Here is a 27,914-nt window from a genome sequence, read left to right on the forward strand (position 1 = left end):
AAAACTGAAGACTTGGAGGGCGCCTGGGTGGCTCAGTTGGTTAAGCGACTGCCTTCGGCTCAGGTCATGATCCTGGAGTCCCGGGATCGAGTCCCACATCGGGCTCCCTGCTCAGCGGGGAGTCTGCTTCTCCCTCTGACCCTCCTCCCTCTCATGCTCTCTGTCTCTCATTCTCTCTCTCGCAAATAAATAAAATCTTAAAAAAAAAAAAAAAAAGAAAACTGAAGACTTGGAGTCAGGGGATTTTTCACCTAAGGACAATCCTCTGCTGCTCCTTCGTTACTGCTAGGTTTCCATTATTGTAGATAATGATAGGATTAGCATCTTTGTATTGAAGCCTTTTTTTTTTTTAATGTTCTCAATTTTTTTCATAGAATCTTTTCCCAGAAGTGATATCACTAGGTCAGTGGGTATGAATGCTTTTTTCACTGATGATCCACATTTCCAAATTGCTTCTCGGTGGGGCTTGCGCCACCGCACAATGGCCTGGAAATATCTTGCCCACACTGGGTATTCTAATTGTATTTAATGTTTGCTAATTTAGCAAGCAAAGAATAGTACCTCATTATTTTGATTTGCATTTCCAGTGGGACTAAACAATCATTTTTTATCAGTTGCTGACTTTTTGTGTTTTTTTTATTTGTGAATTTTGCCATTTATCTGTTGGGTTTTTCATATTTTCCTTTTCAGTGTGCACAAACTCTCTCTGCTAAAGATAATGGCCCTTTCTCTGTGGTACAAGCCTAGCTATGGATAACACCCCCCACCCCCCGCAGTGGTTGTTTCTCTTCTGATTTCGTGTTTTTTCCCTTTTCTGTTCAAAAGCTCTACAAGGTTGTGTATTCAAGTCTGTCACTCCTGTGATTTTTATTTCTTCCAAATTTAGATAATTACCCTCTCACCTCAAGCAGAAGTTTGATAAATGTTCAATTCCGTTTGCATCCAGATTTTTATTTTTTATTTATTTTTTAATAGATTTTATTTATTTATTTGATAGAAAGCTCGCGCAAGCAGGGGGAGCAGCAGGCAGAGGGAGAAGCAGACTCCTCGTGGAGCAGGGAGCCCGATGCGGGGCTTGATCCCAGGACCCTGAGATCATGACCTGAGCTGAAGGCAGACGCTTAACTGACTGAGCCACCCGGGCACACCATGCATCCAGATTTTTAAAAAACATATGTACCCCTTTCCCTCATTGAAAGTGCATCATGCTACTCATTTGTAGTAAGGATTGAAACTCGTTTCCCTCTGTTTACTAAAGTTGTATCACTCGTGTGTTGAATCATCTTTCCCATCCGTGTAAGGTTCCTCCTCTGTCCCCGGCTAATGTTGATATAAATGGCAGGGCCGGTTTCCATTGTGCATCTACTGATACAGCACATCTTGTAGAATGATTATTTAAAATTTATCTGATAAGGTTTATCCTACTTCATTGCATTTTAAGCTTATTTTTTGAAATTTTCTTTCCGATTCTCACCCATTGGAATGTAAAGCCAAATCCTCTACAAACTCAGAGTTTCTCTGGGGACAGAAACCAAATCTCAAGTCTTCCGGTGTCCCCAGCCAGCCCCTGGCACGTAGCCATAACTGGTTCCTATTTCCGAGTGAATGAATCCACCCTCTTACGGTGCTCTCTTCCTAAAGGTTGTGGTTTCCAGGCTTTCGCTTTTATTTTACTTGACAAAACTGATCAAATGAAGGCCAGAGATGCCAGCGTTCCCTTTGTTGAGCCCCTGCCACGCACCCAGCAAAGCCCCATCTCTTCTCCTCCGGTGGTCCACGGAGGTACATTATTGCCCCCGTCGTGTAGATGAGGAGGCCGGGGCCCCGCGTGGTTCAGTGGCCTGCATTTGGAAGGCTGATAAGGGTCAGGGTGGAGCAGCTTACCTAAGCTAGCTGTTAAGCAGGTAGGTCTCAGGACACCGTAGTGTCTGGTGTTGGTGTCGATGGCCTGTGTGATGTTGGCCGTTGGGGGACCCACCTGTCCCCATCTGTATCCTGAGCACCCGAGGGTGGCTGGGAGTGCGTGGTGAGACTGGACCCTCCAGCTGCTCTTCTCTTCTTGTCCCTGTAAGCCAAGAATATGCGTCCTTTTCCCTTTGCTGAGATGTTCTAGGCTGGTATTACTGATACCAACAGCATCACTTTGCGGTCCCGTAGGGATGTGTGTTTAGGTATACGTGTGACAGTTGTTTGCAGGCTCCCTTTTATGACCGAGAAGGACAGTTACTTGATGGAGCTGAGGAGAGGAGTCGGAACTAGTCGGGTCCCCAATCCTTACCTAGTGTTCTGTGCCTCGGGCCTTGTCTTGGCCGTAAAGTTCCCCGTGGCCTGTTTTGAGTTGAAGCCTTGATAAGTAATTTTCTTTTAAAGAGGGAGCGAGTACAATTCTTTTTTTTTTTTTTTTTAAAGATTTTATTTTATTTATTTGACAGAGAGAGAGAGAGACAGCTAGAGAGGGAACACAAGCAGGGGGAGTGGGAGAGGGAGAAGCAGGCTCCTGGCAGAGCAGGGAGCCCGATGCGGGGCTCGATCCCAGGACCCTGGGATCATGACCTGAGCCGAAGGCAGACGCTTAACGACTGAGCCACCCAGGTGCCCCGCGAGTACAATTCTATTTTACATTGTAAAGTTATGCGGCTTCTCTTTGCAAATGGAAAATCAAATCCGTAAATACTTAGCAACTGCTATGGGCAAGACTCTTGGTATCCTTGTTGGCTGAAGATGGTAACCGGATATGTGGAAGACGGATCTGGGCCCAAGTTCAGGTTTATCATTTATTAGCTGTGTGACCATGGGCTTGACCCACCTCTCTGAGGCTGCACTTTCTTATCTGGACACCATAGATGAGAATCCCTGTCCTACAGAATGGTGGTGAGGAGCCAAGGAGACAACATGTGTTAAGAAGCCATTAAACTTGTTAACATATAGATGTGGTTGTCCTGAGGGTCCAGGGGAGCAGGGTAGGGCCGTGAAGGGGTCCGGGGACAAAGAAGGAAGAAGCCATTGGAGCTGAAGGTTTATATCCTAGGCTAAGAGTCTCCAAGAGTAGAATTAAGATCTTCACCAGGTAGGGATGTTCAGGGTTGAAGTAGGAGTCAGAGGGGACGGAGGCCCCAAGCTCTGTCCAGAAGTGACTTGCTCTGTCAAAGCCTGGCAGAATTTTATGTACTGACTTGGTTGCTAGTGTCGTCTTCTACTCAACTCTTGGCCTCCTGGGAGACAGAGCCGTATCTGATAGTTGCACGGTGTACTCGCCCCCGCACCCAGCTTCGTGCACGGCCCGACTCAGGGACAGTGGAAACACTTGTTCACTGAAGGAGTGAGTGGTGCTTGGACCATGTTTGTTGACTGAATGAGCGTGACACTGGTTAATGACATTTCCAACCTAGTTTAAAAGCAACTTCAAATAAGACCCATGAGAGAAAGGGACCCTGACAGGGACAAGAAGGATCTGTGAAAAAGAGAGCACTTTTGATTGGGTAGCCTGGCAAAACATGAAGATGCTTGCAGGGAGAGAGGCATCCCTCCCCTCACTGAGTACAGCATGGCTGAGGCTCAGTTCGTGAGGGTGTCTCTTACAGTTTTCTTCAAATCACATTTGACTTTTAATTGATACTGGGCACAAAAACATTGAAAATAAGACCTTTAAAAATCCAATCTTTCATTTTTATTTTTTTTAAAGATTTTATTTATTTATTTGACAGAGAGAGACACAGCGAGAGAAGAGAACACAAGCAGGGGAAGTGAGACAGGGAGAAGTGGCTCCCCGCAGAGCAGGGAGCCCGATGCGGGTTTGATCCCAGGACTCTGGGATCATGACCTGAGCCGAAGGCAGACACTTAACGACTGAGCCACCCAGGCGCCCCAAATCCAATCTTTTAATGTCTTAATAAGATTGAAAGGTCTTTATGGTGGCTGCACAAAACCTCTTCTGGGATAGTGTTCATGTTCCGAGGGATGCCCTGCTTATTCCTGGGTGGATCCGGTCAGGTAAGCTCAGGAAGCAGGAGGAGGGAGCGGAATACTCCCAGACCCCGAACCACAGCTCCTCACCGAGCGCTTTCTCATTTGTGCAGCAAAAGAAGAGCTGCACCATTCTTAGACTAGACCGGAGCCTTTGATGTGAGTTGTCTCTCAAGTGGCCGGGGTGGGAGGTGTGGGTCTAGAACCCAGAGTTCCTTCATTCACCGAACGCACTGATTTGAGCCTGCTTCCTGCAGCTGTTGGCAAGGATGCTGAGAGAAGAGGCACGGAGCCTGCCATCAAGGAGTTTCTGACACAATGTGTTCCCTTTAAGGGCCCCCTAAAAGGAAGCAGGGTGGGGAGGGGCCCTGTCCCTCCCTGCTGGACCTCACGTGTGTTAAACAAGTAACGTGACTTTCCTCCGGCAGCTGTGGGATGGTTAAATACGAAGCCCCGTGGCTCTGGCTTTATTTACGGTCGTGCAGGAGCAACTCGGGCCGGAGCGGAAGGGCTGGCCTTCTCTGCTCCAGCCAGGGCGCCTTGTTCACCGCTGTCTGTCATCTGGCGTGGTTTTCCAAAGCAGACCACTGTCGCCTGCGTCGGGAAGATACTGAGAGGGTAGCCCGCACTCCAAAATTAATGCGTTCTCAGCAAAAGCCGTAGAATTGTGGGTAGCCTTGCACCTTGCCAGCTCTTTGTGTTCCTCAGCAATCACATGTAGCTCTCTCTTGCTTTGTAATGCCAGCATCATCCATCACAGAATGTTCTCTGCTCCAACAGTGTATTTGCTAATTAAAATCAGTTGTCTTGTCAAGGTCTGTAAGCCCGTGATTGATTTGATTGCTCTGGCATTTGAAGATTTTTTTTTTATTATGAAAATATTAGAAACATTTTTTTTAAGTAGAGAGCATCGTATGATAAACACCCATATACATATCACTAGACTTAACCCTTGTTAGCGTTCGCCACATTTCTTCATTTATTTTATTGTTGTTGAAGTATTTTCAAGCACATCGCGGACATCAAGACATTTCAGTAACTATCTCTAAAAAAAATAATGACATTTTCCCTCATGACCATAACATCATTGGCCTTTCTTTTTTTTTTTTTTTAAGACTTTATTTATTGATTTTAGAGAGTGAGCATGTGTAGGGAGGGGCAGAGGGAGAGAGAATCTGAAGCAGACTCCGCACTGAACAAAGAGCCGGAAGTGGGGCTTGATCCCACAACCCTGAGATCTTGACCTGAGCTGAAACCAAGAGCCAGATGCTCAACCAGCTGAGCCACCCAGGTGCCCCAGTTGCCCCCCAATTACAGGTGGTCTGTTCAGCACAGGATACGGTCAGAGGCTGCATGTTGCCTTTTGCTGTTTTGCATTTTGCTATTTTATATCTTAAGCTTTTAAAATCTAGAACAGTTTCTTCTCCCCAACTCTTGGGATCTTGTTGGTTTCTGTCATATTGTAGAAGTTCTTGGATCTTTCCATAGAGATGACGAAGTTTTTCGTGGATCCCTTCTGTGCTACAGCTATAGTTATGTTCCTGCATTTCTATGAGTTACTGTTCACTGGAGGTGTTTGTTTTTAGTACTTCATTATTAAACTAGCTTCAGCAGCTTAGAAATGATTCAGATCAAAGGCGCCTGGGTGGCTCAGTTAAGCAGCCCACTCTTGGTTTCAGCTCAGGTCATGATCTCAGGGTCCTGGGATCGAGCCCCGTGTTAGTCTCTGTGCTCAGCGGGGAGTTGACTTGAGATTCTCTCTCCTTCTGCCTCTCCCCCATGCGCATGCACTCTCTCTCTCTCTCTCTCTCAAATAAATAAATCTTAAAAAAAAAAAAAAGATTCAGATCTGACCTGGGCTGGTAGTTTACTGGAAGAAGCATTCCTTATGTTCATTTCTTTTTAATCTCAAAATTATTTTTCTGGATTTATACAGTTTTTTGACTTAAAATAAATGCAAAGCAACAAAGGTGGGTTCTGAAGACCAGCCATGTGTGAGGTTGAGAACAACCTCAGTAACTCCTGTTCATGTTCAGTTTGCAGAGAAATTTCAGGAGGTGAAAGAAGCTGCCAAACTAGCCAGAGACAAGTCCCAGGAGAAAATCGAGACCTCGAGCAATCATTCCCAGGTAAGTAATGTGTGTACAAAATAAATCTGAGTGTGATCAGTAATTGGGACTCTTTGTTCCTTGTCACTTTTGACGAGAAATAGGGACTTCTAGCAGGAGGGCATTTGGAAGGCTTTTTTTGACTGTTCGCCTGCTCCCACTGAGGTGATATGACATGTTTGTATGAGACTCTTGAATTTTCCATATGCGCTGATGTACTTTTGACAGAAAGCAGTTCATGAGATTAGAACTGCTGCATGCCCCTGGCTGCTAAGAGGCGTTCTTTGTCACTATGTTTCAATACCAGAGACGAGGCAGTGTGTGAGTCTACACAAAGGATGTGCGTTGACGAATACGGGTACCTTGTGCCCTCGAGACAGAAAACTTGGCTGATGCTAGAGAACCCCTGTCTCTATCTCCCTGTTTTAACAAAGTCGGATGGGAGATGGTATTCTAACAGCTCTGGATTAGCAAAGGAGGTACCCCTTTGCCAGAAATTGAGTATTCATTCTGTCTACTTAAAAGTGTGATGATTGAAAGGAATCTATTTTAACCCGAAGTAAAAATACCTACATTCTTGATGTCTGGTTTGGTGTAAGTAGTGGTGGGCAGAAGGCTTGACCAAGTGGTAAGGTTCTGTGCATAGAGACAGGGAAGGGGAGACATCGGGGGGGGGGGGGAAGGTTCAGGGTTAGGAATAAGCATGGTGCAGCAGACTCCCGGCCGAGAGAGAGGTGCGCTGTGGGAGGAATTAGAGAGGCACCTGGAGATTCTGCAGAAGACCTGGAATTCTTCATTACTAGTTTATTAATTATTATTTACTTAATTGTTATTGGGGAGTTTGGGCAGACCTTGGAGGTGTTGCATGACTGCTTCTCTGGAATTGACATGAGGGTTGCTCACAGGTGGTGAGGAAGTCAGGGAACCACAGACAGCAGGAAGGTTGGCAAGGATGCAGCCACAGGGGTGAAGAGGAAGGGACGGATGTTGGGGACAGCCCGTGGGAAGAGAACCAGGAGACTGGGCATCTTGAGCTGTCAAGATTGACATTTTCGACTTGACTGTCTGCTTTGAAAAAATAATAGCTGAAGTCTTGTGTGTACCAAGAAGCAGTGGGGAGGGGGGTGCGCCTGGGTGGCTCAGTCGGTGAAGCGTCTGCCGTCGGCTCAGGTCATGATCCCAGGGTCCTGGGATCGAGTCCCACATCAGGCTTTCTGCTCAGCGGGGAGCCTGCTTCTCCCTCTCCCTGCTGCTCCCCCTGCTTGTGCTCTCTCTCTCTTTGGCAAATAAATAAATAAAATCTTAAAAAAAAAAAAAAAAAAGCAGCAGCAGTGGGGAGAAGAGGGTAAAGCTAGAGCCTGGGGAAATGCACCCAGCTGTGGGAAGAGAGCAAGTGAAGACCGCCAAGAAGGAGAGCTCTCCCCATCACTGAACCTGAGGCAGGAGCACACTCAGCCTGTCCGTGCTGCAGAGCAGAGGGCTCTGGGTTTGTCCACTGCTGGGGCTGGCCCTGAGGACCCAGGGTTTCCCAGCGCCTGTCCTGGCTCAGCATATAAAAGGTGCCCTGTGTGAATTTATGGAATGTGTATTAGGCTTCAGGTGCAGGAACTTTCCTGAATCTTTCCAAAGAATCTTTAATATAATCTGAGTGATACTGTTAATTTCATATACTAATTACCGTACTGAGTAATCGCTGAGGACCTTTAAAGTTGGACACCGGAAATGGTCCGTAATCTAGAGTTTCTAATACAGTCTTTTTCTGAACACTGCATATTATAGCAATATCTTTAAACTTCAATAATCAGAAGTTCTTTATATAAGGTTTCTGTTTTAATGTTTGTTTTTCCAAAAAAAGGTATTTTATTTTATTTTTTAAAGATTTATTTGAGAGAAAGAGCATGGGCATGGGGGGAGGAGCAGAGGGAGAGGGAGAATCTCAAGCAGGTTCCCTGCTGAGCACGGAGCCCGACGTGGGGCTCTGTTTCCTGACCCTGAGATCATGACCTGAGCTGAAACCAAGAGTCGGATGCTTAGTTGACTGAGCCCCCCAGGCAACCCCCCCAAAAAAGTATTTTAAACCTTAAAAAAATCAACTATACCCATAAAGTGCTATTTATATATATGTATTAATTGTATATCAATTTTTTGTCTCCAAGCTTTAGTTTTTATTTATCTTCCTGATGTTTCCCCAGATGTAGAGATCATTGTACACTTTTCTTTGCATTTTTATTAGAAATCATACAATTGCTTGCTTTCCTGAATCTCTTAGGGAATGAACACTTTGGCCAAGTTTTCCAAATATTTGAAGATCTTAAACATTTTATATGGGTCTTATGTATGTGATGTAATGTAAAAGCAATAGGTATTTACCGCAGAAATCAAAACTATGCTATACTCTAAAGAAGAGAATAAGAATGATCTGCTTTCTCACCACACAAAGATATTGTTAATGTTTTGGTGTGTATCTTCCTGATATACTTTTCTAGTATATTTTTATATCGTTCTTTTTAACCTTTTTACTTTATTTTTTTTCCTAAAGATTTTATGTATTTATTTGACAGAGAGAGATAGCGAGAGAGGGAACACAAGCAGGGGGAGTGGGAGAGGGAGAAGCAGGCTCCCCGCGGAGCAGGGAGCCCGATGTGGGGCTCGATCCCAGCACCCTGGGATCATGACCTGAGCCGAAGGCAGACGCTTAACGACTGAGCCACCCCGGCGCCCCTAACCTTTTTACTTTATATTTCATGATCATTCCCCTGTGTTTTCAAATATCCCTTTTCAAAACTGTCTTAATGACTAGTATTTGTCTGTATTGCAACTTATTCCATTAACCTACACTTTGAGATATCGATGTGGTTTCTAATTTTCACTAATATAAATGACACTGTGATCAAAGTCCTTGCACATCTCTGTGCATTTGGTAATTTTTTGCAGGATAAATTCTTGAAGTGCAAGTATTGGATTAAAAGACAAGGACATTTTAAAAGCTTTGGTAAATACTGCCGACTTAACCTACAGAAATGTATGATTCTAACTCCCACCAGCAGTGACTGAGAGCGATTTTTTTCCTCCCACACTCTCACCAACAAAGCTTTGTTGACTTGACAGAAGAAAAATGTATTCTGTTGGCTTTTTTCATTTTGCATTTCTTTACCAGTGAGATTAAATATTTTTTGTGTCTATTGATTCTATCCATTTCTTCTTCTGTAAATGTCAATTGTGTATTTTTTTCCTTTTTTAAAAAGATTAAAGTGTTCATCTTTTTGTGTTGATTTCTTTTTTTTTAAGATTTTATTTATTTGAAAGAGAGTGTGAACACAAGTGAGCGGAGATAGGATTGGGGGGAGGGACAGAGAGCAAGGGAGAAGCAGACTCCCTGCTAAGCAGGGAGCCTGACACGGGGCTCAATCCCCGGACCCCGGGATCATGACCTGAGCTGAAGGCAGACGCTTAACCGACTGAGCCACCCAGGCACCCCCTTTTTGTGTTGATTTCTAAGAATTTTATTTTTTAACATGGATATTTTTGAACATATTCAAAGCTAGGCAGAGTTGTATAATGAACCTCCATGGGACACACAGATCAGCTTTAACAATTAGGAATTTATGATCAATTGTTTCGTCGTGCCCCCATCCCCCTCCCCCTAAATTTTAAGCAAATCTTAAACATCTTATTTCATCCATAAATATGTCAGCGTGTGGGTCTAAAAGACAGGGCCCCTAAGAGTTTTTCAATATAGGAAAGGTATTAACATCTTATTCTTCATATATGCAAATGCTCAGCAGCAGATATTTTCCCCAGGTTTTTGTGCATTTTTTATTTTGTTTATGACATTTTTTTTTTTTTACAGTGCAGAAATTTAGCGTTAGTCAAATGTATGCATCATTCCCTTCATGGTTCCTTCCTTTGCCTTTATGCTCAGTGGAGGCTAAATAAGATCTAAGATCTTATCCAAGATCAGATGAGATTTTACCTCCCTGTGGTATGACTTATTACAGAAAATATTTCAGAATATTCATAATGCTAACGAGCCGTGGGGGCCATGCGCACATCCATATCTGATCCCTGGTTGTTTTGTGCGTCTTGCTCTCTCTCTGGCCCCAGGGGCTATAAGTTGTCCTTGCTTTGAAAATACTTTTTCTTTTTTCCTCATTCACTGTTTCTTGTTCCCTGTTGTAAACCCCTGCTCTCCCTCTCATCCGTGGCTTCTGTGTTAAATCAGGGAGAGCAGGTATGCAAGCTTGTCGATGGATCTGTAAAGCTGAGTAACGAGATGGCCCCAGGGCCCCGGGTGCACTCTGGTCAATAAAGTTCACAGACTTTCTCAGATTCCCCTGGACTCCTCCGGGCCTTTTCCATGGTTCTTTTTTTTTTTTTTAATTAAGTTTCAGAGGTAGAATTTAGTGATTAATAGCCTCTCGTGCTGGTCTTTGCCGCGTCCTGATGAGTTGGTTCTCCCCGGCTCACGAACACACTCTCTCATTATGCCTGATTTGCTGCTACTGCAAGCAGTAGTGTGTGAAGGTAACTCACTTTGGCCAGGAGTCTGGGTGTGAAACCCCGTCTTCTCCGCAGGTGTCCAGCGTCAACGGGACAGACGATGAAAAGGCCTCTCATGTGGGTCCTGCTGACACGCACCTCAGGTCTGAGAACGATAAGCTGAAGATCGCCTTGACACAGAGGTACGGGTATTTAAATCCAGATGGCATTTTCTCCAAGGTCAGTGCCTCCCCGCGGCCTTTGCCGCCAGGCGGGGTTTCACGAGGAGACTGGGTCCTGCTCAGAGTGTCTGGTCTTGTCTGCGGGCCAAAGGAAGGCCAGCTGGCTTCATGGCTGTTCTCTGTCTGGCCGACCAGACCAGGAGTGTGTGTGTGTGTCTGCCTGAGTGTGTGGGAGAGTACACAGCATGTGGAAGACGTGCGCGTGTGTGTCTAAGTGTGAGAGAGACGTGTCCCTGTTCTTGTGTTTTGTTTTGGCTTTTGAGGAGCCAAATGTATCATTTATTTGTATAGCATAAGACTGAATCTCGAACATCCAAGAAAAACCTATAAAAACCTGTTAAAAATAATACAACCTTGCACAAAAATCAATAGCTTTTCTATGTACAAACATCACATAGAATATGTATTTGAGGAAGAGATTTCCTTTACAATACGAACTAGAACCATCAATTACATGAACTAGAAACATAAAATACAGAAAACTTAAGGGCACAGTATCTCTGTGAAGAAAGTTGTAAAATGATTTTGAGGACCATAAATGAATAATTAAACAAATAGAAAGATATATTCTATTGGGAGGTGGTAGAAATGCCTTCATATTTTAAAAAGAATCCGTTCCCCCTAAATTGATGTATAAATTTAACACAGTCCCCATAATAATATCAACATGATTTTAATTTTGTTTTTTTATTTTATTTTATTAGTTAATCACCATATATTACATCATTAGTTTTTGATGTAGTGTTCCATGATTCATTGTCTGCGTATAACACCCAGTGCTCCATGCAGAATGTGCCCTCTTTAATACCCATCACCAGGCTAACCCATCCCCCCACCCCCTCCCCTCTAGAACCCTCGGTTTGTTTCTCAGAGTCCATAGTCTCTAATGGTTCGTCTCCCCCTCCGATTTCCCCCCCTTCATTTTTCCCTTCCTATCTTTTTTTTTTAACATGTATTATTTGTTTCAGAGGTACAGATCTGTGATTCATCAGTCTTACACAATTCACAGCGCTCACCATAGCACATACCCTCCCCAAAGTCTATCACCCAGCCACCCCATCCCTCCCACCCCCCACCACTCCAGCAACCCTCAGTTTGTTTCCTGAGATTAAGAACTCCTCATATCAGTGAGATCATATGATACATAACACGATTTTAATTTTTAATGACTACACAGGCCGCGCTTACAGTTTTCCTACCTTGAGAATGTGGCCCATTTCCTGACGGCTGGGCTGGCCCCATGAGCACGCTCAGAACTGCGGTCCTTGGGAATCATCCTGTCCCCGCCCCGGGCAGGGGCTTGGCCAGCTTCTCCCAGCCCTTCTGTGGCTGAGAAGCTGCTCTCCCCAGACTAGACCCATTGAAAAGCTGGATCATACTAATATCTCCATTTTACAGATGAGGAAACTGAGTCCCAGGGGTAAAGTGAGTCCTTGCCTAAGGTCACATGGCTAGTCAATTTCTCCACCGTCCTGCCTGCTTTTCACTCTTTTGTTGTTTAAGACACAAGATACTTCTTGGATGAAAATGTTTCACCCCTAAAAACAAAGGTTTTTAAATCCCAACTTAATGAACAAGAGCATTATAGGAATGGGTGTGAAGCCATTTCCCTAAATCAGCTTAAATTCTCAATCATCAACTCTGAAATTAATCAGATTTCATTTTACTTTTTTTTTTTCTTTTTTGCCTGTGGTGCTTGAAACTGAAAGCTTGAATTTCTAGTCACGTCCCTACATCCTTGAAGCTGTGGGATGGAAGATAACCAGATTATTGAGATACAGTCCTATTTACTTACCCCTCACCCAGCCCCCAAAAAGGCCTTTCGAGACAGAAGTGACTTCAGCCAGCAGGGTTGATTAGAAGCCGGACACTTTGAGCAGGGCACGCCCCGCGTGTCCCGTGGGTCCTGTGCGTCCTGAGCAGCCCTGGCCTCGGGGCACCTGCAGCTCCGCACTCGGGTGGGCTGCAAAGCCAGGAGACAGAAGGAACAGGAAAGCCAGCAGCCCCTGAGGGGAGCCTGATTGCAGTTTGTTTCTCGAAACTACTTCCTAGTGGAGCACGTTGGATGAAAGACAAACAGGAGGTTGTTTTGGTCCCGTGGAGGTGTCCTGCAGACCTGTGGTCCTCCCCCGCCCCTGAGGGGGACCCACGCTATCACTGTCCCCTCTGCCCTCTGGTCATCGGCTCTGGATTCCCCAGCAGGCTTGGAGGGGGTACAGGTTATCATCTGGAGCCGGGCTGCCTGTCACACCCGGGGTCCTGGGGTGTCGGGGACTCGTGAGACTCTCGGAGACCCGCTTCAGAGCCTGTGGCTTTGGGGCTCCCTTGAGGAAGGGACGGGACAGAGGGTTCTGGGGCAGGGGCTCAGTAGGGAGTGGAGTGAGGGGGTCCTCCCCGCACCCCGTGGCTTCCTTCTTAGCTTCGGCTCCTCCTCCTCCAAGAGTTTTGTTCTCTCCTAAAGCGCTAGCCCGGCAAGGTGACCTGTTGGCACTAGAGAGGCGCCAGCCCTTCCTGGCACCTGGTCCTCCTGGCCGGCCCGCCGGGGGGCCGGGGTGTGGCCCCCAGAGGCAGGAGGGGTGGCAGGGCGGGTGGAGCGGGGTGGCTGGCGCCCGGCGTCCGGGTCACCGCCTGGGCCCGCCCGCAGTGCCGCCAACGTGAAGAAATGGGAGCTGGAGCTGCAAACCCTGCGGGAGAGCAACGCCCGGCTGAGCGCGGCGCTGCAGGAGTCGGCCGCCAGCGCGGAGCAGTGGAAGCGGCAGTTCTCCATCTGCCGCGACGAGAACGACCGGCTCCGGAGCAAGGTGGGTGCCGGGGCGCCCCGGGGACGGGGGTCCCCGTTCCGCTCCTCTCTCCCCGCCGCCCTCACTCGCCGCCCCCCCCGCCCCCGCCGTGGCGGCAGGAAGACTCGCTGTCGCTCCCCTTGGAACCCCCCCCCCCCCACTTTCCCGAGGAGGAGCACGAGTGAGTGAGCCGGGTTTCACCGCTGCTTTGCAAAGGAGAAGACGAACCCACGGGAGCCTCCAGCCTTGTCCCTCTGATGCTAGCTGGGGGCGGCCCTCCCTGGGCATGTTCTGCGGTGCGCTGATCTTCGGTAGAGAAAAGGGATCCAGAGGGTGAAGGAAGAAAATAGATCCGGGAGACTGCGAGGAGCGTTCACTCAGCAGCCCTACTTCCGTGCATATCACTGTGTCTGAGGACATGGACTGGGAAGTGGGCCAAGGCGTATGGCGCCTGAAGTGTGAGCTGAGTGATCCGAGCAGGCCTCCGATCGTCTGCAGCCTTCCCTGTAATTAGTCGCTCGCGCTCTTCGTGGTGGGGCTGAGTCGATGAGGTGGTTGTGGGGCGGCCAGAAAATCCCCAGTTGAGACCCCAGGGGGCTCCGTGTGGCCGTGTTTCGATGCTCAGCCCATTTATCAGGCAGGCCGTGGACAGCGGCTGCCGTGTAAGTGTGGGATTTCAGGGGGACACATCACCCTGAGACGGGCCTTCACCCCCCTGCCCCCCGTTTGTAACCTGCCCACCGGCCTGAATGGAGCCACCAGAGGCCGCTCCCCTGCTTGCCCATCTCACGTGGCTACAGTTGGCACATAAAACTGCCCAGTGTCGTTTCTTCACGTCAGTGCCTCAGTGCTGCCCGTGAGGGCGCCAGGCCAGGTGCTGGACTGCGTGCGTTCCCTCCCGGGCCTGGCCGGTCTGTCTGCCCGCGGCCCCGATTGCCCATCCTTCTCTTCCCGAGCAGAGAGCTGGCTCTCGCCCTTCGCGCGAGTGTAACGGGGGGAGGAGAGGAAGTTCACCCCTTAGAGTTTGCTCCCTCGACGGGAAGCACTGGGAACTTGATTTCTAGGGCACAAGGTGGAAGTTGGTGGAGTCCCCGGTGGCTCCTGGGGCTGGGGGTTCAGACACCGGGGGCTGGCGTGCAGCCGCCTCTGAAAGTGTCGTCATCCTGACCGCCCGGCGCCCTTCCCCTCGAGGGCTGCCGCCTGCTTGTGGGACCCCATCAGTGTGGTGCTTTGTGTTACCGTTGGCTCCCTTCCATCATGCTCTCCGCACACACGCTCTGGCCGCTGGGAAGCACTCGGCGTCGGACGGCCAGGCCAAGGCTGTGAGGCCTTTGAACCCCGTCTGAGGGGTCAGGCCAGGGAAGGGGAGAAGAATGCGCTCTGGAGACTTGCCGGTCCAGTCTGCCCCTCTCAGTTCTCCCAGAGGAGGCTCGCTCACAGGCCAGGCCCTTCCGGTGTGCGTCAGTAAGGAAAGGTCACCCTGGTTTAAAATGTTTGAAATGTCATTGCGTCTCATTTGGGGGCCGCTGTCCCACAGCGTTAATTGATTCTCTTCCCTGCTGTCTTAAACCTTTGAGATGAAATAGAGTAATTCAGGACACGATCAAATGGTGTAAAAAATCATTATGGGGAGAAGCAGATAGATTCGTGGGACATCTGGCCCCTACTCAGGACGAATCCTTTAAAGCAAACCTGCCGTTCCTGTCCCGGGGCGGTGAGAGCAAACCGGAGGCCCGGCGGGTCCTGTGGCCGGGTTTCGTGACTGCTGTGGCCCTGCCGGCATTAGGCAGGGCGTCTCGGGCACGCAGGGCAGGGCGGACAGCCCTGTGGGGAGCCACACGGGGTCTGTGGGCAAGCACAGGAACAGCGTGTAAGTGGGTTCCTACACGGTTCATTGTAAAAGACAGCCTCAACGGCCGCGGTGATCTTTTGCTCCATGACCCAAGTAAACGAGCCTCCCTGCTCCAGCCTGCAGTGTTTGTTACAGATTGACGAGCTGGAGGAGCAGTGCGGCGAGATAACCAGAGAGAAGGAGAGGAACACGCAGCTCAAGAGGAGAATCGAGGAGCTGGAGTCGGAACTGCGGGAGAAGGAGACGGTGAGTAGAGGCGCCCGTGGGCGCTGTGCACCCAGGACACGGCAGGTGTCGGGGTGGGGGGACGTGACCGGCCCTGGGGGGCAGCTGCCTGGACGTCAGCACGGGGGCCAGCCGAGAGCTTCACCGAGGCTCGGGCCCGAGGGGGAGCCGCACGTTGACGAAACAGTTGGGAACGTTTATAGGTGAGCTGCCGTCACAAGTAGAGTTCTGCTGTCTGGCTAACGCAGCGAGAGCCCCCGCCGTGCGGGCATTTGTTTTTTGGGGGGGGCAGGACCACTAAGTGCACAGATGCTGGAGACCGTGGGCAAGGCGCCAAACCTCCCAGCCTCCGTTTCCCTATCTAGAAGATGGGGATGCTAAGAAGCCGTCTCTTTGTGGCGGTGTTCAGACGTCGGCTACGATAATGCACGTAACAGGATTGCCCGTGTGCTGAGTGTTAACTCCACCGCCTTTGTTATTATCGAGGACGTCAGGAGCTGCTTCCGCTAATGTGCACACGGATCGTGGGCTTTCAAGGAGGTGTTTTATCTGACTTTCCCATCCTTTTTCAAACTTCTGTCCCCTTAGGAGTTGAAAGACCTCCGCAAACAAAGTGAAATCATACCTCAGCTCGTGTCAGAGTGTGAATACGTCTCTGAGAAGTTAGAGGTAAGGGTGGTGGGGGCGCATCCGTCTTGGCTCCGACCAGAAGGAATTCGGGGTGCGACGCGTTTCTCTGGGGCGCCCCCTCTCCCAGCTCCCCTGGTAAAGCAGAGTGACGTTCTCGTCATGAGAAGCCGCCACTACCCGCCTGCCAGTTGCCGTCTCTGCCCCCGGCTGGACTCAGCAGTGTTTCTGCTCTCTCCACGTCTGCAAGGTGTCCTGTGCGTGGCCGCAGTGCAGGGGCTGTGTCCCGCCCACAGAGGTCTCCACAGAGCCTTAGGGCGGTGAGGAGCTGGCCCAAGGGAGGGCGGAGAGCGTAAGACCCAGAGTGAGGCCACCTTGCCACTCCCCAGCCAGTGACCTTGAACACGACCTTGGGCAGCGCCCCCTCACTGGCCTCAGATTCCTGATCACAGCCTCTTTCACCTCCCCCTACTTCAGGAGTGCTCTATTCAGGTGTGCGAGCCCAGTATTAGTCACTGGTTCCCGTGTACCCAGAAAGTCAGGTGCTCCCTGGATGTGGGGAGAACAGGCCTGCCCCTCGTTTACGGACTCACAGCCACCCTGCGCTTAGGAGGAGCTCGACCGGCTCGCTGGCCACACCACCTGATCCCGGAGCCTGTCCTGCCTCACTGAAGCCAGGGAGGCCTCGGCCTCTCCGTGGAACCGGGGAAATAAGTCACTGCCCCGTTTGTCCCATTTCTCTCTCCCGGAATGGAACTCACATGTGCCCTCTGCAGACCCTCCTGGGACCAGGGCCGAAGATCCCTTGTGCTGGGCCTGCAGACTTTCTCTGCCGGGCGCTTTGGGAAAGGGCCCCCTTGCCTCCGGCTCCCCCACGCGGGACCCGAGCTCTGCGTTCCGTGTAGGGCCGTCCTTTAATCAGGCCCGAGGTGGGTCATGCACTCTGCCTGTTAGCACCTCGGCCAGGGAACAGGCAGGGGAGCGGGGCGCACCGGCGCGCCCCACATTCTGCGCTGATGTCCCCGGTCGCGGACTTGCGTGCTGGGGGCTTCGCAGGCCGGGGAGAGGGGACAGCCGGGCTGTTGCGGGTCTCGGCGGACGGGCCCCCTCGGCTCTGCTCCAGGCCCTCCTCCCGCTTGTCTTGCTTCAGGCGGCAGAGAGAGACAATCAGAACCTGGAGGACAAGGTGCGTTCCCTCAAGACGGACATTGAGGAGAGTAAGTACCGTCAGCGCCACCTGAAGGTGGAGGTCAAGAGCTTCCTAGAGGTGCTGGACGGCAAGATAGACGACCTGCACGACTTCCGCCGCGGCCTCTCCAAGCTGGCGGCTGACAACTAGGGGCCGCGGGGGGCGAGGGGTGGGCCACAGGGGGGACGGAGTGGGGGCGGCCTCCCGTCGGCGTCGCTCCCCTCGGCGCGGGTGCGGGGTCGCGCGTTTGTGCCCCGGGGGCGCCGTCCACCCTCGCCTCCCCTGCCTGGCCAGGCTGCGGACCCCGGGGCGCCGCTGACTCAGGAACCCCGCGCCAGGTCCCCCTTACGCGTTTACGCCGTCAGGGCAGGGATGTTTGTATCTTTCTCAAGGGCTGTTACAACCACACCAACCGAACAAAGCGTTTTCTAATCCAAATACGAACACCCTTTACACCTCCTTTTTCGGAAGCGCGGTCGGAGTATTTGAGCGCCCACCGGGCACCCGTGCGGGGGTCCCGGGGCGGGGGGGACAGCTTCCCTCGCTGTCAGGACCAAGATGCTTTCAAGCGGTCTGAGTGAGACCCGTCCAGAGAAAGAGAACAGGTCTCTGGTGGGTGCACGGGGGTGGCCTGCATCCGCTCCGCCCGCTTCCCCCCACCTCCAGTGTGTAGGGTTGCCACAACGTCCCTTTCCTGGGCTTTCATTTCTGAGCAGATTGCGTGCTGTGGGGGCAGGGCGCAGCGAGGGCGCCTGGCACAGTGCCTGGCACGAAGTAGGTGCTTAATAAATCTTTGTTCAATTCAACTTACAAACATCACTTAGTGTTTTAATCAACCCCCCAGCAGAGTCCATCGGACCCTGTTGGACGGCCCGTCATCTTGCTGTGCTGGACAGGAATTCGACTGACTGTGTGTGGTCAAGCTCTGGGTGGGCTCCGGGGGCCCCGGGGCAGGGCTGGTGCTGGAGGCAGCAGGAGCTGGTCTGAGGCCGCTCATGGCCCATCCACGGCGCTCGGCCCCTGAGTGCCTTTGAACTGGGACCCCCCTTCTTCTCTAGGGTGGGGATCTAGGAGAGGACCCTATGTTGGGACTGGACAACTAAGAAAGAAATCACACAGGCCCACGAGGAGAGTCCACTCAAACTGGCTGAGCCGTGGCCTTAGCACCTCCGCCCTCTCTCCGTGCCTGCTAAGGAAAGGACCAGAGCCATAAAGCTCTCCGCTCTCACGGAGTTTCTCAGCGGGGCCAGGGAAGGTCTGGGCGCCCTGCATGTGGCAGGATGGTTTGAATCCCTGGCCACGGGCATTTCTAAATGCCTTTCGGGGTGGTGGGGAGGCTTTGGTGCCCCCTTACCCACCTTGCCTGCTTTGGGAACCACCAAGAGAACATCTCCTTCTAGAAGGAGTGTCTAGAATTTCTCCCTGGGGAATTTGGATGAACAATAAAACAGCCTGAGGAGGCAGGTGGGACACACACAGATGTGACCCGGGCCCTGGGATGAATCCTGCTTTTGGGACCATGTCTCTGAGCAGAGAGCTCTTACTGGGATGAGGGAGGGAAGGCCAGTCGTCTGGAGCACCAAGGCACCTCGGGGGGGGGGTCCTGCAGGCTGAGGGGGGCAGCTCTGCTTGAGCATACTGAGCTCGTGGCAGACAAAGTGGAAAGCATGGTCAGCCCTCTTGGTGACTTGAGATAGGGTGCTGTTGGCCCGCCCTTTCCCCAGAACCCCCCCCAGATAGCTCTCAGGGCAATCGGGAGACCAGAGAGCTGGGCTGGCCACGATTCGGCCCCGTGGCCCAGCAGTGGCTCAAGGGGGTTCTTCTCAGGCCAGGTGAGACCACCTGTCCGCAGGCGGGGCCTGGGGCTGCCTGGGAGCAGTGCCCGCTGGGGTTCCAAAACCTCCGCTTGGGTCTTCTGATGCCTGCCGCCCCTGTGTGTTGGGTGACTTACGGATCTGGAAGGAGCCGTCTTGACCGGCTGCAGCATGCTCAGGTGGCAGATGCATAGGAAGATAGTGTCGCCAGAGCCGTTTGTGCGTTCCGCAGCTGGGGCAGTGGGGAACATTGCAGAGGTGGTGCCGTGACGGGTGGGCTGCCATGTCCCTCTGTGGCCAGGACCCGGGATCCCTGCTCTCCCGTCCCTGGGGGTTTGGCCAGCACCTTGCCGGGGGGTAGGATCCGTGGTGTGGCCTCGGGTGTTGCAGCCCAGGAGCCAAGAGCCCAGGGGCGCCTCTACGGGAGGATGGGTTCAGCGGGGAAAGCGCCACAGCTGTAGGAAAGCACTGGCCTTTCGCTTCCTTCTGCTTTTCTCTGAAGATCTTAGTGCTTCTTCATTGACTTTATTTTAAAAAAAAAAAAAAAAGGCCCAGGGGCAACCTGGAGGGTCTCTGGGGAGACTGCCCCATCTGACAGCCCCTGGCACCGTGAGGGTGGGCTCCACGGAATGAAAATGACCCACTGCATTCATCGCACTTTCCGCCTGAGCCAGTTTCATGCCCTCGCTTATGGGGACAGCTAGCTGCACCGACGTCCTTCGGTTGTCCTCACTGACGCCGAGCGTGGGCGGCACATCCACCTCGCACCCGTGCACCCGTCGGCCAGGCCGTGCTGCCAGACCCGCTAGAGCCAGGACCGCTTCCTTGCCAGGTCATGGCTCCTGATGTTGACATGTCCGGGGCCGGCCGCCTGAACAGGGATTAGCTTTTTTCCTGCATCTGTGAAACTGGGGCCCAAAGGAGGTGAGGTGAACCGTGGAACCCCTTCATCATAATGGGCCTTAAAAATAATTTTCCTTCTGGGGGTGCCCAGGTGGCTCAGTCAGTTAGGCGGCCGACTCCTGATTTCGGCTCAGGTCATGATCTCAGGGTCCTGGGATCGAGCCCCGCGTCAGGCTCCCCTCTTAGGAGGGAGCCTGCTTCTCCCTCTGCCTCTGCCCCTCCCCCTGCTCACGTGTGCTCACGCTCTCTCTCAAGTAAATAAATCTTGAAACATCATAAATACCGTTCCTTCTAAGTAAAGACTCAACTGGGTACATCACAAAATTGAGAGGGACGAGGAGAGAAGTCTCCCTAGTGCCCAGGGAATGTAACCCCCAAGTGACAGGTTGGGACAGTGTGGTCACGCCTTGAAGGGAGAGCGAGCCAGCATCCACGGAGACCTGGAGCTTGGGTGGCCTGTGAGTCCCTGTCACGTTAGACTCAGGTGGGCGAGAGTGTTGGGCAGTCATTCCCCACTTTGCAGACAGGAAGCGGAGACAGTGACATGGCCGTCACCCAGCAGCCTCATGGGCTCCCCGTCCGGCTCTTCCAGACTTCGGTCCGGGGTCATTCTGGGAGCCATGCCACTGCTCTCCCTTTGTGACCTTTGCGTGCCAAGATAAAAGTTCTCTGGGATCCTGATGAGAGCACACTGCAGTTATATTATTTTAGTATGTGTCCACAGCAGGTGGTGATTTATAAATGAGCGAACTAGAATTACATGATGGTCGTTACAGACAGTAGGCTGCATTTTTGAATGTCTCCAGCTTTGCAAGAACCTTTCTGAGAGTGTGTTGGTTAAAATGCTGTCCATGCTCTGAGAGGCCAGATCTACGAAACACAGCCGTTGCAAGTTCTTCGGTGATGGCTTGCTTTAGTGGTGGTTGAGTGGTTTGTCCAAAGACAAACTGAGATGGCCCAGAGTGGTAAGCCGAGTTCCGGCTGGGAGGTCGTCTGACCGCTGCCCACCGCCTGCCCAGACCGGAGCCAGCCCTGGGGAAGGAGCAGGCCAGCCCCGTGGTCAGAGCAGGTTGAGTGGGACCTGACTTGACCCCCAGGAGGACTGTCCAGGTGGGCAGTGGTCTCCAGCCTGCAGGCTCCCCGTGGACTTCTCCAGACTCGGGCAGCCCACGAGCTCCGCCTTGAGGACGGTGGTGCCCGACGGGTGTGTCCTGTATTTGGCATGAAGCATCGAGGCAGGGGTAGAACAGAGTATAGTTCGGGTGCTCCCTGCAAACACTGCCACCAGCCCATTCTAAAGGACTGCTTCTCTCTAGAAGGCAGGGGCAATGCTGGATGAGAACCAGCTACCGGGCATGCCGGGGACCGTACTGGGGCACCTCCCACGTCGCCAGGGGCACCCTTAGAAGGAAGGCAGCCGTGAGGAGGCTTGAGCATAGGTGTTCAAAAGAGGCTGCCCTTTACGACGGAGACAGCCATGCTCTTTGCTCATCACCGGAAGTGTGTTGTTTGTACCATCGGCCCTTCTGCAAGTTACAACTCTTTTATTTCCTTGAAATGCCACTGGATTTTTGAAGCGCGGACAATTTAAACTAGAAGCTTGCAAATCAATGTCCGTATATATTTTTAAATGATATGCATGGTTTAAAAGGAGCCTAATTCTGAGTACATGGTTTCTCCAAAAAAACATATGTTCGGGGGGGTGGTGGGGGTGGCAACATGGAGAGGGAATCCTGTACGGAAATGTATGTTCTTTACATGTCTTTTCCATACACCTGTCTCAAGGATATGGGCTTTTCCTCTTGAAACACCAGTCAGGCAAGAAGGAGACTTTGGTAATAATTTGGCAACTGGAAGGAATGTTCTAGTGAACTTAGGAGTGTGCGTGTGCACACGTGTGTGTGTGTGTGTGTGTGTGTGTGTTTTGGAAAAAGTGGGAGAAACTATAAGGAACGGTTTTAAATAAAAAATATATATACCTAAGAGCAGTCTTTAATAATCCTGGTGGTGATGCTGTATGTTCTGGAATCTGTTTCTGAGGAGATGAGTTTGTGGGTCTTTTGTTTCGAGTGGAATTGTACAGTGCCCTACTCTTTTTGATGATGCAGAGCCTTGTGAAAAGTGGTCCCCCAGGCCACACAGACCCCTGGTGCACTTAGCAGGAGGCCAGACTGTGGGACATTTTGGCAGATGATTGACAGGTCTGATGATATGCAGCTTTGGGGAATGTGTTACTGTTTTTACCCTGTTGTACCGCTTTGAATATAAAGTCCTGACTTCAAATAAATTGTTGTAGCAATGTCTTGTGATATAATAACCCATTAAGCATTTCTTATATCAAATGTAAGAATTTAATGATTAGTACAAGGTGGTCAAGTGGACTCTCCCAGGAGTACTAGGGTGTGGTTTTTTTTTTTTCCTTTTTAAATGCATTTTTGGTTCCTAAATAATATATACATTTTTCAAAAAAAACTCCAGATGAGTGAAAAGAAAAAAATCACCTGCTATTAGACCATCTGATTATAACCACTGTTAACATTTTAGTATATATTTTTTCAGACTTTTTCCTATGTATCTGTATTCATTTCATTACTTTTTCATGAAAAACAATTATGTTACACATAACTGTTTTATAACTTTTTTCCCTTGTGACATTATATCGTGATTATATATCACTCAAGATGTGAACTCTATCATTTTTAACATCTGTATAGGTTGTCCTGTGGATACTTGGGTGGTTCCCGATTTTTTACGGTCACGGTCAAGGATATGATGAAATCCTTTGTTCTAACATCTTTTTAAAATTTTCAGAAGATTTACTGAAGATCATTTCTAAAATTGGACTTGCTAGGTCAGAAGTGTGGTGGGTAATGCACATGCTACTCCATGGATGTCTCCTTCTGTCCTTCCTGGGCACATGGGAGACTCCGCTCCAGCCCCCTCATCTGAAGTTATGCAGGGTCCTTTGACATTCGGGCCAATGAAACCAGAGCAGAAGAGACCTGAGAAACTCCCAGGCCGAGACTGTGAGATGCCCATGACCCCGTTCTCCAGGCTTTGCACCCTTGCCTCAGCATGGGGTGATGTCCCGGCCCTGGGGCCTCTGTCAGCTGGGGTCCTTGAGGGACTGCAGAAGAACCCCCTTCTCCCCTCACGACACCCACCCCCCCATCTGCATGGACATGGAGTGTGGGGTAAACGGTAAGCCTCAGATGTCACGTCACTGGGATTTCAGGGTTAATTTGTCACTGCAGCGTAACATGTCCTATTCTGACTAACAGAAAAGGGTACACATGTTTTTAGGCCTTTTTAATATATATTGCCTCAAATTGCCTTCCAGAAAGATGATGCCAAATTATACTCCCACCAGCAATGTGTGAGAATGTCCTACTCCGCCTTTAATACTGGTGGTACCGTGGGGGCTGGGGGGCTAGTTTTGGTATGCATTGTTTGATTCAAGTGTGACCCTCACTAACAAAAATATTGATTGGACAATATTCTTTTGTAATTTACCTATTCATCTCCTCTGGCCACTTTTCTCATAAGATGTGTAGCTGTCTCAGTGATTTCTAAGAAGTTCTTCCTTTCCCCATAAAAACCTTAAAAAAAAAAATTTTGTATCACTTTTTAAAAGATTTAGACATTTAAACATCTTTTTTTCTTTTTATCCAAACCTGTCTTTTCCTTCATGCCGGCTACCTTTGCTGGCTTATGAAGATCTTTAGGATTCTAATTCCAATATTGTATAAATAGTCACCAGGATTTTATTCTTACACTTTCATTGTTTTTCAGCAGTTAAATCTATGGTGGGTGGGGGATGGGTGAAAGAGTTGAAGGGGATTAAGAGCACACGTATCATGATGAGCACTGGGTGAGATGTAGGATTGTTTGATCACGATATTGTACACCTGAAACTAATATCACACTGTATTAATTATACTGGAATTTAAAAAATAAACAGGCCAATAAATAAATAATAAAAATAAAATGAAAAAAATGTTAAATCTACGATCCATCTGGAATTTTTTTCTAAATTGGGAAATCTATCCTTTCTCTACAGATATGAAACTCCATTTTTACTGTATACCCAAGCCTTCTGTATCATTAAGTGTGCTTCTCAGCTCTCTGTGCGGCACGTTCTGCCACACTGTTCCACACTGTTAGCCTTCACGTATTTAGCCTAAATGTCTCCATTAATTAAACGTTTTCAAAAAAATTTTAGTACTTTTTGTATATTACGATTTCTAAAAGAAATTTGGGATCATTTTGTAATGTTTAGAAGAATTGGGAAATTGGATCATGTAAAAATGTATAGCTTACTCTTATAATTCTTCAGAGAGAAGTAACATCTTTATAATATTTCAACTTTGATTTCAGTAAATTTATAGAATATTAGGTTCCCCAGGGGCGCCTGGGTGGCTCAGTCGGTTAAGCGGCTGCCTTCGGCTCAGGTCATGATCCCAGGGTCCTGGGATCGAGCCCCACATCAGGCTCCTTGCTCAGCGGGGAGCCTGCTTCTCCCTCTCCCTCTGCCTGCCTCTCTGCCTACTTGTTCTCTCTCTCTCTCTCTCTCTGTCAAAATAAATAAATAAATAAAAAATCTTTAAAAAAAAAAATTAAAAAAAAAAAATATTAGGTTCCCCAGTATATTTTTTCTAGTATGGGTAATTTTTGTAGCTGTGCTTCCTATTGTAAATGAGCTCTCTTGTTCGTTGTATTTTCCAACTGCTTATTGTTCATATAAAGCACTACTTTTTTTCTAAATGAAAATTAGACTCACTGATTTTTATTTAAAGTATTATATAAGAGTTGAATAAATGTACACATTAGGGGAAAACATAGAGGCTGAAAGTGCCCCATAATGAAAATCCCTCTGCCCTAAGATAGTCAACAGTTGGTGCATATTCCTCACATTTTTTTTCTAAAAATGTTTTTCTCTTTTATCCTTTTGACCATATGCTACAACTCTTCCAGTACTTGCATTTTTTATTTGGTAATAGATCTTGGGCGTCTTCCTGGGTCAGTACACGTCAATCTACCTCATTCTTAACTCTGCATAGAGAGCAGTGTGTGCATATACTGATTTATTTAACATGGCAATTGGTGGTTCATTTTGTAACTAGCCAATTACTGAGTTTTCTTTTCTTCTAATGGTTTAGTTGTTATTAATTCTTTTGCCTCTCTCAGGTAGACAGTGGTTCTGGGTGGTAATGATAATTTTACCTCCATATTTTTTTTACCTCCATATTTTTAATGATCTTATTTTACTTCCTTATCACATTGGCCACTTTTGGAAGAAGGTTAAGTAACACATATATAATTGTGCCAGTCTTGTACATTCTTTATATATGTATTTTTTACTTAGCAAGAATACTTCTAGTGTTTCTCTAAAAGTATGAATTTTACTCTTAGTGTAAGATATTCTTAATATTTGAATTTATATATTAAAATGATGTCTTTCTAGTTTGCTGAAAGCTTTATTAGTAATGGATGTTAGAATTTTATTAAATTCCTTTTTTTCACATCTGTCAAGATGATCAAATGGTTTTTATCATGACCTAAGATGAATCATTTTCATAGACTTGCTAATGTCTAAGCCCTCTCTGCATTTCTAGAAAAACCTGGTTGAGTCACAGTATAGTATTCTTCTAATATAGATCTCCACTCAATGTTAACAGTGGTTATTTATGGTGGGTTAGTTTATGGTAGATTTTTATTTTGTGTTTTTATCTGTATTTTCTGATTTTTCTACAAGTCTCATGTATTACTTGTATAATAAAATAAGAGCTTTAAAATAAGAAAAATATTCTGAATTTGGCTTGCTCATATCTTAGAATTTTTCATATGTTAAGATGGATCGTTGTGTAATTTTTTGTCCTGCTTTGCCAGGTACTGGTGTTGGGTTTATGTTAATGTCTTTTAAAAAAAAAAAAAGACAAAACAAGAACTTGGGGAGCTCTTGCTCTCTTTTTTTCTATGCCCTGGAAACAGTTTAAATAATATTTAGAATTTTTTGCTCCTTCAAGTTTCTGTAATCTGTGTAAAACTGTCCAAGTCTGGTGCCTTTTTAGGAAATAATTCTTTGACACCTTTTTAAAATGTTTTCTAGGCTCATTAGTCTCTTCAAGCTTTCTTCCTATTCTGTGAGTTTGGAGCCATTTAAGTTTATTAATAAAGATTCTGTTAAGATTTTCAGATTTGCCAGCGTGGAGTTTTCTCCTTTCTCATTCATAACGTTGCGTGCCTGTGCTTTCCCTTTATTCTGATTAGTTTTCCCAAAATTAGCCTATTTTATCAGTCTTTTCAAAGAACTTAAATCCTAATTTACTCTTTCACCGTTTTATGATTTTTTTGTTAGTTTTTGTTACTTCCTTAATTTTTTTTCACCTTCTCGAGGTGAATGCCATTTTAACTTTTACTTATTTAATGATGGATGCAATTACTAGCAATTGTAAGGCTGTGACTTCTCTTCTGAATACTTCTTTATCCATATCCCTCAAATTTTTAAGTAGGTTGATCTAAGTTATAAATAATTTGTAATTTCAGATTTAACTTCATTTTCACTGGGGAGTTATTTGAAATTATTTTTTTAAATTTCCAGGTATTTTGATATTTGCTGCTGTTTTTAACATTTGTTACACATTTTGAGTTTAACTGCTTTGCTGTCCAAGAGGGTAGGGGCTGTACAGTTTCTGCATTTTGGAGTTTATTGCTAGCTTCTTGGGACCTAACAACTTGTCAATTTTAATAAATATTCCCAGGAAACTGGAAAAAAAGATATATTCTCTGAAGGGAACAAAATTCAGTCTCTCTGTATTAATTTGACCTTATTAATTATAATATTATGGACCATTAATTTTTACTTATTTGATCCATTAAAGACTAAGGAAAGTGTGTGAGTCTCCCACTACTGTTGAATTTCTGTTTCTCTTGTGTTTCTAATGGTTTTTGCTTTTTGTGTTTTATTATGATGTTATTTGGCAAATTATCTTTTTATATTTAAGGCAAAAATACGTCCCTTTGAAGACTTGTATACCTTTGTGAATTTTACCTGATTTTGTTGTAACAGTTGTTTATGTAGAAATACATAGTTCAGTAAAATGTTTGTGTCTGTTTTTAAGTCAACAAAAATCTTTCAGGATTTCAAAAATCCTTCGTGTCTTAAGAAGGTATTTTGGAAGCTCTTGATCTCCCCAAGGGTAGGTTGATGCTCTCTGGGGTTGCTTCCTGAGCCGAAGTAAGGATGGCAGCGTGGGTTGAGGTCCATGTGCTGTTGGTGAAACAGAATGAGAGTTTTTGAGTATGCCAACATTTCCAGTTCCTGCTTTGGGGCAACCCCATGCTTGGGTATGCTTAGGGACCACCTGCCCTTCAGGTGGTGACATTTTGCCTTGGTGGGGCCAACACCAGAGCTATTCTCAACCCAAGAGGCATGTTTCTTCTGCAGGTCTAATGTTCTGAGCGGAAGGCAGCAGAGTGTATGCTTGTGTTCCTGGCTGTTGTGGGGAAAGTTAATCTCAAAGACTCATTCTATGAGAAAAGATTTTTCCACAGCTGTTTGGATACTCACATGACAAAGTTTGCGTCAGGCAGAGAACCAGCTCTTCCCAAACACATGTAGGAGGTGTGACTCTCAACCCACAGCTTAGGAGTGGAAGAAATAAGACCTTCTCTCTTTACCCCTCATTCAAGTTCATTTCTGTTTTGAGTCCCCATTCTACCGGGCCCATGC

The 27,914-nt window shown here is 48.1% G+C and overlaps 1 protein-coding gene across 3 annotated transcripts in view; it reads left to right on the forward strand.

Annotated features, from left to right (window-relative positions):
* Positions 1 to 26,377, forward strand: part of HOMER2 (homer scaffold protein 2) — a 96,668-nt gene extending 70,291 nt beyond the window's left edge. For all 3 annotated transcript variants that reach the window (XM_078078827.1, XM_078078826.1, XM_078078828.1), the window contains 6 exons: positions 6,000 to 6,092; positions 10,647 to 10,753; positions 13,437 to 13,593; positions 15,560 to 15,670; positions 16,238 to 16,318; positions 17,427 to 26,377. In XM_078078827.1, the coding sequence (XP_077934953.1) occupies positions 6,000 to 6,092; positions 10,647 to 10,753; positions 13,437 to 13,593; positions 15,560 to 15,670; positions 16,238 to 16,318; positions 17,427 to 17,615 (738 nt within the window). In that variant the 3' untranslated portion in view covers positions 17,616 to 26,377. The remainder of the gene's footprint in view (positions 1 to 5,999; positions 6,093 to 10,646; positions 10,754 to 13,436; positions 13,594 to 15,559; positions 15,671 to 16,237; positions 16,319 to 17,426) is intronic.
* Positions 26,378 to 27,914: the final 1,537 nt, after the last annotated feature.

Source organism: Halichoerus grypus, chromosome 8 (genome assembly GCF_964656455.1).
Source record: "Halichoerus grypus chromosome 8, mHalGry1.hap1.1, whole genome shotgun sequence".
NCBI classification, from domain to species: Eukaryota; Metazoa; Chordata; class Mammalia; order Carnivora; family Phocidae; genus Halichoerus; species Halichoerus grypus.